Source organism: Musa acuminata, chromosome BXJ1-9 (genome assembly GCF_036884655.1).
Source record: "Musa acuminata AAA Group cultivar baxijiao chromosome BXJ1-9, Cavendish_Baxijiao_AAA, whole genome shotgun sequence".
Lineage (NCBI taxonomy): Eukaryota > Viridiplantae > Streptophyta > Magnoliopsida > Zingiberales > Musaceae > Musa > Musa acuminata.
This window is the reverse complement of record NC_088335.1, coordinates 30,711,692-30,722,038: the sequence shown is the minus strand read 5'-3', so window position 1 is coordinate 30,722,038 and position 10,347 is coordinate 30,711,692. Positions and strand designations below refer to the sequence as shown.

The 10,347-nt window shown below is 39.3% G+C and overlaps 1 protein-coding gene and 1 pseudogene across 1 annotated transcript; both read left to right on the top strand.

The window, feature by feature from the left end:
- Positions 1-2,994: 2,994 nt before the first annotated feature.
- Positions 2,995-7,502, top strand: LOC103975046 (glutamine synthetase nodule isozyme-like; annotated as a pseudogene).
- Positions 3,764-4,890, top strand: LOC135594097 (pentatricopeptide repeat-containing protein At2g01740-like). The gene is made up of 2 exons (XM_065084516.1): positions 3,764-4,178; positions 4,277-4,890. The coding sequence occupies exons 1-2, from the start codon at positions 3,764-3,766 to the stop codon at positions 4,888-4,890; spliced, it is 1,029 nt and encodes a 342-aa protein (XP_064940588.1).
- Positions 7,503-10,347: the final 2,845 nt, after the last annotated feature.

Below are 10,347 nucleotides of genomic sequence, written 5' to 3'. Positions count from 1 at the left end.
AGGGTACGTCACCTTCGGAGACAACAACAAAGGCAAAATCATTGGCAAGGGAACTATTGGTAACAAATTTAGTTTTTCCATTGATGATGTTTTACTAGTTGATGGATTGAAACATAATCTCTTGAGTATTAGTCAACTATGCGATAAAGGTTATATCGTTAGATTCGAATCAAATATGTGTATTATTGAAAAACCAAACAATAACTTGACTATGATTGCATTAAAACAAAATAATGTCTACACCATCAACCTTGATGAACTAAGTAATGAAATGTGCTTCTCCGCTCTAAATGATGATGCTTGGCTTTGGCATAGGAGATTAGGCCATGCAAGCATGAAACTAATATCTAAGATCTCATCTAGAGAATTAGCATGAGGGATTCCAAATATGAAGTTTACTAAGGACAAAGTATGTGATGCATGTCAACTAGGTAAACAAATAAAAACTAGTTTCAAACCAAAAAATCAAATTAGCACCACTAGACTACTACAATTGATCCATTTGGACTTATTCAGACCAATTGACACAACAAGTCTAGGAGGAAGCAAATATGCGTTTGTAATTGTGGATGACTATACTAGGTACACTTGGACCTATTTCTTAGTCCACAAAAGTGATTGCTTCAAGTGCTTCTCAAAATTTTGTAAACTCACTCAAAACGAAAAGGGCTTCAAGATTTCATCAATTCGGAGTGATCACGGTGGCGAATTTCAAAATCGTGATTTCCAAAATCTTTGTGAAGTTAATGGATACAATCACAACTTCTCCACTCCAAGAAATCTCCAACAAAATGGAGTAGTTGAAAGAAAAAATAGAAACCTACAAGAAATGGCAAGAACTATGTTAAATGAATATAGTTTACCTAAGTATTTTTGGGCCGAAGCCGTAAATACGGCTTGCTACATCATGAATAGGGTCCTAATAAGAACATCCCTATCAAAAAACTCCCTATGAATTATAGAATAACAAAAAACTAAATATTTCCTATTTTAAAGTTTTCGGTTGTAAATGCTTTATTTTGAATGAAAAGGATGCCTTAGGAAAATTTGATGCTAAATCCGATGAAGGCATCTTTCTTGGTTACTCTTCCGGTTCTAAGGCTTTTCGGGTTTTTAACAAAAGAACCTTAGTAATAGAAGAGTCTATTCATGTAGTTTTTAATAAAATTTCTAATTTAAAGAAAAATGATTTTGATGGTGATCTTGGTTTTGATAATTTGAATTTAAATGAACCACCTCCTCAAAATAGCAACTTGGATGCACCTTCTTCCGAAATTTCCTTACCCAAGGAATGGAAGTATATAGATGCTCATCCAAAGGAGCTAATTATAGGAGATACATCAAAAGAGGTTCTAACTCGTTCCTCTTTCAAGAATTTTTGTGCTAATGCCGCCTTCCTTTCTCAAATCGAACCTAAATGCATTGACGAGGCCATAAAAGATGATTTTTGGGTTATTGCAATGCAAGAGGAATTGAATCAATTTGAGAGGAATAAAGTATGGAAGCTTGTTCCTAGACCTAGTGACCATTTAGTCATTGGTACTAAATGGGTCTTTAGAAACAAGCAAGACGAAAATGGTATCGTGGTTAGAAACAAGGCTAGATTAATGGCCAAAGGTTTCAACCAAGAAGAAGGTATCAATTATGAAGAAACCTTCGCTCCCGTGGCTCAATTAGAAGCCATAAGGATGCTCATTGCCTATGCTAGTAGTAATAATTTTAAACTATTTCAAATGGATGTCAAAAGTGCTTTCTTGAATGGTTTTATTTCCGAAGAAGTATATGTCGAACAACCTCCCGGATTTGAAAATTCTCTTCTTCCTAACCATGTATTCAAATTGACTAAGGCCCTCTATGGCTTGAAACAAGCTCCTAGAGCTTGGTATGAAAGGCTTAGTTCCTTTCTTATTTTAAATAATTTTACTAAAGGCAAGGTTGATACTACATTGTTTATTAAATATTTTAAAAATAATTTTCTTATTGTGCAAATTTATGTTGACGATATTATTTTTGGCTCTTCAGATGAATCACTATGTGAATCATTTGCCAAATGTATATCTTGCAATATATTCTTGCAATATATCTTTACTGTAAACTGCCTTACTTGATTACTTTTGTTGCACACCCTTCCGAACGTATTTCAAGTTAATATCTTTCCAAAATCAATTTTATCGTACGAAGAATTTTTAAACCGGTGATTTTATTCGCTGCACTGATTCACCCCCTCTTTTAGCACCGACTCGTTCATAACAAAGGGCTCATAAGTCCGACAGGTCTCTTATACCCTCACAAGCACCTTTTGGAGCTCACATGCTTCGAAAGGACAAAATCGTGCGGGTACGCCCATCGCCTAAAGTGGACAATTTCTCACGAGCATACGGGCCGCACCAATTGCCGACCGACCAAATGGTCCCGTAAAGTCATTTAGTCTCACATTGGTTGAGAAGTATAAGAATTAAGGGCTCATAAGTCTATCAGGTCTCCCTTACCCTTATAGACTCATTTGGAACTTGCGTAGCTACTTTCCGACAAACAACCGAAAACCGGTTAGACTTGTTCGGATTGATTTAGTTTATAGATCTATGTCCTCTCCCCATTCACCCTCAAAACCTCGGTTGAGTCGAGTCGTCCGTCGTCACCACGATTGAAACCCTAACAACATTTTCTGCAATGCCAAGAGAATCTCTAGAGTTCTTTGCCAAGCTCCCAAAGCTTTCCCTCGCTTCCTCTTCCACTATCCTTAGAGGCATATTTAAAAATTTACCGAAAGAATAAAATCGCATGGGTATATCCGGATAAAAAAAAAAAACTTTAAAGTTATTGTTAACGTCGTACATCCGGTCCATATTCCTAATAACTGAAAAGACCGCACAACCCAGCACGAGTTCAGAGACGCGGCTTTCCGGCACACACGAGGTTGCAGAGTAACTCACCGTCACACTGGCTGGCAGTTGAGAAGCACACGCTTACCCACAGCTAAGCAGGTCAGGTCGTCATCCACCGAGAGAACCTTCATCTCCTCCGGGAACCTATCCCGCACTCCATCACTCTCCAACTTGGAGCTTCCGTAGCTACTTTCAGGCGGACGACCGAAAACGGGTCGGACTTGTCCGGATCGGTTTAGTTTATAGATCGACTCCGAAACCCGTGTCCTCTCCCCGTTCACCCTCAAAACCTCGGCTGAGTCGTCCGCCGTCACCACGACCGAAACCCTAACAACATTTTCCGCAATGCCAAGAGAAGCTCTAGAGTTCTTTGCCAAGCTCCAAAAGCTCTCCCGCTTCCCCTCCCACTACGCCTGCAATCGCCACCTCCACCGCCTGACCACCGGCTCCCTCGGCGACGTCGCCCTCAAGCTCCTCTGCGCTCTCGTCTCCCGTGGATTCCGCCCCGATATTTCTGCCCTCAATTCCGCCGTCTCCCTCCTCGCCAGGAACGGTGGCCCCCGGTCCGCCCAGGCCTTCGTGGACGCCGCTTTTCCCGTCCTCGGCTGCACCCCCGATGTCGTCACCTTTAACTCCCTCGTCGACGGTTACTGTCGTGCCGATGACTTGCTCGGTGCCTCCGTCATCTTGAGGAGTATGCAGTCGTGTGGGCCCCGTCCCGACGTCGTCACCTACAACACATGATGAGCTCCTTCGGCAAGCACAGAATGCCTCGGTCGGTCTTGAGCTACTTTGCATTGATGTCGAAGGCTCACGCCCCGACAGTGCTTACTTATACCATTCTCGTCACTATGTTCCGCGAATTGGGCGACTTAAGAATGGGGTATTTCGCGCTGAATGATATGCAATTCTTAGGGATTTCTCCAAATTTGGTAACTTTCACCTGTTTGATCGATGGTTGCTGTAAGAACAATCGTTTGGATATGGCACTGGAGTTGTATGATCGTATGACAAGTCTTTCCGTGCCACCAAATGTATTTACTTTCAATGCACTTGTTGATGCTCTCTGTAAGAAGGGGATGCTGGAGAGAGCGACAGAGATGTTTGAAAAGATGCACAAGATCGGGGTGCTGGCAAATGTGGTGGTTTACACTTCCTTGATAGATGGGTACTTAAAGAAAGGAGATTTTGACACGGCAGTGAGATATTTGAATAGAATGTATGACAGGGGAATCTGTCTCAATGTGAAGGGATATGGGGTGGTTCTTTGGGGACTTTGCAATAACGTCAGTTGTATAGAGCTTTAGAGATGAGAAAGGAGATGGAGGGAAGAGGCCTGAGTCCGGATAAATTTATCCTTACCAATCTGATGGATGCCCATTTCAAAGCAGGGGATGTGAAGAAGAGCTTGGACTTGCATAAAGAAATGCTCATTAATGGTTTTGAGCCTGATGTGGTCACTACTTCGGCAGCAATTGATGGGCTTTGCAAGCATGGGCTATTGCAGGAGGCAAATGAATATCTTGTGAAAGCAAAAGAAGCTAATGAGATTACCTATACCACACTTGTCGATGGGCTGTGCAAGCAAGGGAATATAAATGATGCTGATAAGGTTTTTATGGATATGCCAAAAGCTGGTCTAGCTCTAGATAAGTTTAGCTACACTTCAAAAAGTGCTGGCCACTGTAGAGAAGGGAATATAGTGGAGGCATTGAGACTTAAAAGATTGATGCTTCAAAAGGGTATTTATCCTGATCTGCTTACTTTCAGCTCACTTATATGGGGTTTGGCAACTAAAGGGTTTATGATTGAGGCAAAGCAGGTTTTTGATGATATGCTAAGCAGAGGGATTGCTCCAGATGCTGTGGTGTATGATATTTTGATCAGAGGTTACCTCATGCAGAATGATATTTCGGCTGCCTCAAATTTGGAAGAAGATATGAAAAAGAGGGGTCTTATTACTGAGGATACACCACTAATGAGTAGTGCATATTCATCCACATAGGTTTCTTGAGATTCTGTAGTATGGGAACTTCACCAAGGTTTGATCAATTCGTCAAATAAGCAATTTGTTGATGAAATGCATTTTTTCTCTATGTCCATCTTTTAACTCTTCAAGGGCTGCCAGTCTGCTAACTTGATCTGGCATTTGGCATGACCAGATTAAATGCATGATCTTTGCGGGGTAAACTTGCAAGAACTAGTTCTGCTTCTAGGAGCAAAAACTTGTCTGATACTCTGACCATTGCTGGCTATCAGATGATCAAGGTTAGAATGTCATGCTACACTGCATAGAAGAAAAGGGATACAAAGTTATCTTAGCAGAGATTATGGTTGCTGCATCTTAATTGTTTCTTAAACTACCTTTGTTTCTCGTTCACTAATAGGGATACTCTAACCATTGTTTTACCCGTAATTCTGTATGATGAAGGAGTCTGTCAAGAACGATCCATAAAAAAATGAGGGCAGAAGGTTTGAGCATTTTAGGGAATCTTTCATGTAATTTATTACACACATGATTTCATGCCTTAATCAAGAGGTTTTGAGGTTCCAGTAGCTGCAAGTAGATCATATTGACCCAGTGAACAATTTTATGTTGTTCATTTTCCTTTTGATCTTTTACTGCAAGGCATGTTCATGTTGTAAATAAGTTTAGGTGAATGTGTTGTTGGATTTTGATTCTTTCAAGACCAGTATATCTAAACTGCAGGCAAGCAGTAAATGGAGAGTTTCATTGCATGAACTTGGTACCTGCTGCTATCCTTTAACAAAATTGACTGATGCTGTTGCTTGCTCACATGCACCTTAGTTCCATAGATGGTTTTTCTAGTTCTGGATTTCAGGCATAGGCAGCCAAGGATGGAGGTAGAGGCAAAATCATCTTTTGAGAAAAAAATGACACTTTGTGGAAATTTTTGAAAGAGGAGGTGCTAACTGAGAGTTTCTCAAAATAAGGGGCTTTTTTTGAAAAATTATCCAATATACATTCATAAATATATATATATATATGTATATATATATATATGTATATATATATATGAGAGTTGAAATGATGAATTGCGTCCATGAATTTTTTTTACTATTTGCATGATTGCATAATATTTTGTATGGCATAAACCACCTTTGGGTTGCTGACATGAAACCCTAGAGAGCTTGTTGTAACACAGTGGACGGATGTAAATTTGAAACAGGGCCCTTACTATTGCTCTGCTGGTGCTGACAAAGCTTTTGGCCCTGACATTGTTGATGCCCTTTACACAGCCTGTCTCTAAGCAGGAATCAACATTAGTGGCATCAATGAAGAGGTGATGCCAGGCTAGGTAAATTATAATCTTTTTATGATATTAAAGGGTAGTCTTCTTGCACTCGTTGTCACCTTTGAGCAATGTCATGCAGCAGTGGGAGTTTCAAGTAGGCCCTTGTTGGCATCTCAGCTGGTGACCCGTTGTGGGTTGCTCACTACATATTTGAGGTAATGCCTGACCCGGAAATACTATGATTGATCAGTGATTTCTTCTATGGATGTCTTGTTACTTCAAGCCTCTCTTATATTGTGTGAAGCAATCTGAGTATCCAACTTATTAGCACTTAGATCTCTCTGTGAACAGCGAATTACCGAGATATTTGGAATGGTGCTTTCCCTTGGACCCAAAGCTGATTCAGGTAAGATCAATTTGTTGTCTTGATCTGTAAACATGACTTCATGTCTTGTGTCAATACCATTGTAGTCACATTGTGACTGTTTTGGTGCTTCAGGTGATTGGAATGGTGCTGGCGCTCACACAAATTACAGGTGACACAGTTCGTACCGATACCATCGACAAGATGGTTGAGGATCAAGTTTCTAACTTTCTTTATGTTGTTTGTATCTTCTTTTCCTTTTGTAATTCCCAGCACCAAGTTCATGAGGAGTAATGGAGGGCACAGAGTCATCAAGGAGGCAATTCAGAAACTTGGCCTAAGGCACATGGAGCACATAGCTGCCTATGGAGAAGGGAACGAATGACGGCCCATGGGGTGCCATGAGACTGCTGATATCAACACCATTTGGGTATGCGATTTTGATCAGTAGAGCTATGTTACCTTTACACAATGAACTTGTAATAGTTCTTTTTCTCGTAATTGACAGGGAGTTGCAAACTGTGAGGCATCGATTTGTGTTGGACGTGACACTGAAGTCTGGCAAAGGTTGGTGACATTTCCTTTTCTATTGAAATTGGGGTATCCTTCTGCTATTTATCAATCAAGAGACAAAGCTAACACTTAACATTTCTTTTTCTATTGACATTTGGGAAGGCCTGTTTCCAACATGGATCCTCATGTTGCCACTTCTATGATTGCAGAGACTACCATCCTTTGGAAAGTTTACTTGCAAGTGATCAGCTGTTTGTGTCTCATATCTACTGGATCTTTGCCTGTGGGGTTGGTTCTTTTGCATTACATGTAATAGCTTAGAGGGAATGATTGTGTTGTGTTGAAGATGAGGCAGGAAATTTAGATTGAGTTGGACTTGATCCATTTTCCTGCCTTAGTTGTCACTTCTTGTTCCATTTATATCAGTAATGAACGTACATTACCAGCAGAGATGAAACTGTGGCAAGTGGCTTGTTTGATGCTTTTTGTTGGTTTCATCCCTTTGTTTTATTTGTTCTCTCTAAATAAATATAGAATTTAATATAATGGATATGATTGAAATTTCCCGTGGGATCAGACTGAAACTGCTCATCTGTGTTATGAAACTCAATGAAGAGCACTGCAGAAAACAAGATTTGATTCTTGTGGAAGAATTCATTTTTTTTTTCCAAAAAGCAAAAGGCGATTATACTATTTCCTAAAATTAATGTATTCCATCTTAACTTCTAAATATACTAACCAATCATTTGTCCATCCTCAAAATCCTTATAAAAATTACACAAAAAATTAATGTCTGCAGTCTTAATCTCTAAATATATATATTTTTTTTGCCCAATCACTTGTCCACCCTCAAAACCCTGAATCGTTTGTTACACCAAAAGGATTAATATATGTCGTCTTAAGCTTTAAATATAGTAGATCATTTGTTGACTCAAATCAAGAATCATGCCACTAAACCAAACACCTAGTTAAAACAATGTATATTAAACAAAGTATTTAGAAAGACTAAGAAGAGATATGATATTGATCATAGCAAACTATCAACATCCCCTTATAAGAATTTGAAACAAACACCTCCATATCTAATTCTATCCTGTATGTTTTACCCCTTGTAGATATAAGCCCATAAAGCCAGCAAGCCATATATACAACCTACAAGCAAACATACGCCATTGCATATACGAATAAAAATATTAGCTTCGTCTTATTTGTTATGCATGTTAAATGTCTCATCTTTTTCCACTAAATATGAAACTGACTCGAGACTTCCTTCGGACCATCATATTATTAAAATATAGCTTTAAAAATCTCACTTCGGTGGGCAAACAATAATTAAAGAACTTTATTCTTATCGAAATAAACTTATCAGTGTGGCACTTCTTTCTACAAAGGAAGTCTACCTTTTAAGGTCGAGGAAGATAAATTAATAATCATTAATATTTCATCAAAAAGAATAAATTCCACTGGTGAAACATATTTTATAGTGAAAGCCTTTTGCGACATCCATCACATTGTTAGTATTTATAATAATATAATAATCTTTTTATTTATATCACATTAAGTTTTGGGGAATATTAGTCACGTAATTAAGATCTTATTACGACATAGAAGTCCCTTGAGAAGATAATGGACACTCCTCTATTGATTCATCAGGGTTTTAATTGAACCTGTAATGGGTACTTTTGTAATTTCATCACAATGTCGATCTCTATATAAACGCTCCTGCTCTCCCTCTTTCGCCCTTTGATTGCATCACTTCTTTATCGATCCGTCAATGGGTTTCGTGGGATGTCTCTCTCCTCGTGCCCTCCGATAGCATCGCTTCTCCTTCGATCCTTGCCTAGGGATTTTGTGGGATGTCTCACTTTTCATTCACTTCGATTGCATTGCTTCTCCTTCGATCCTTGTCAAGGAATTTCATGGGATATCTCTTTTCTCACACCTTTCGATAGCATTGCTTCTCTTTCGATCCTGGGTTTGGTATGGTGTTTTCTCTCTCCTTGATCCGTGCTTAGGCTCTCATCTTCGAAATGTAGGAATGTGCAATCAATTGGTTTCACCATTTTTGTGGTTTTATCATTTATTGATTGGTGGTAAATTATGTCGGAATTTTTTGGCTTCATTTGATTTGCACTGCTCGGTAACTTATGGTGGGATTTTTTTGATTTGTGCTGCTCGGTAACTTATGGCAGTAAATCATGGGAGAATTCATAGATAATTATTTTCTTGATTCCTGCGCTACTAGGTAACTTGTGGTCAGATTTCCTTTGGCCCATGAGATGCGCATCTCTACGTCTTCCAACCCTCTAGCAAAGCCAAAAAGATCGTAAGGTCATTCGTTATCTTCCGCCTCTTCTTCTTGCTTCTTATCATGCTTCCTATCCGGTTCAAGTTTATGAACTGTGGTTTTTAATTGTCTTATTCTTTCCTTGATGGTAACGGTCTCTGTAGTTTAATCGTTTTGTTCTTGTAAAAATTTGGTGATAGCATACGCATTACACTGTTGATTCAACTGGTCATAGGCTACCACTTGGAATCAACCTACACACGTGGAAAGTCACACAAGTCAATAAACGGTGCATGGCAACCAGACCCAATGTCTTAGCTTCCCTCGACCATGCCACTAGTCCTCTCCACTTCCCCTTAATTGTGCCATTGTTTGTCAGCGATCTGTCACCCTTCACCATGATTTTAGAGGAGGTTGCATGATTAATCGCAAGGAGTATTAATTTCATATGGCATAGCCTAACTCTTTAAACACCTAACTGTCACAGATAAACTTCTAAACAGGATGTTTGATGTAATGCTTGTTAGGATCGAGAGCACTAAGAGGGGGGGGGGGGGGTGAATTAGTGCAGCGGAAATTTTTCCAGCGATTAAAACGAAAGCTGCGTTCGTTCGATAAAAAATGATTTACGTCTAAGTGCAGATTTAGAAAGTTCTGAACTTAGAAAATTGTTCGTAAGATAGCAGAAGGCAGTAAGCAATTGTGATTGAATTCAAAACGTAAACGTAAACTGAAATATGATGATCGTACAAGAAAAGTCGATTTACGTCTAAACGCAGATTCGGAAAATTCTGAACTTAAAAACTTATTCGTAAGATCGCAGAAGGCAGTAAACAGTTATGATTGAAATCAAAACGTAAACGTAAACTAAAATATGATGATTGTACGAGGAAAGCCGATTTACGTCTAAACGCAGATTTACGTCTAAACGCAGATTTACGTCTGAACCTTGAAACTCGTTCGTAAAATCACAGAGGGCAGTAAGCTATTGAGAAGTTTGCAGTGAAGGTAAAATACTCAAAGGAAATGCAAACCGAGATT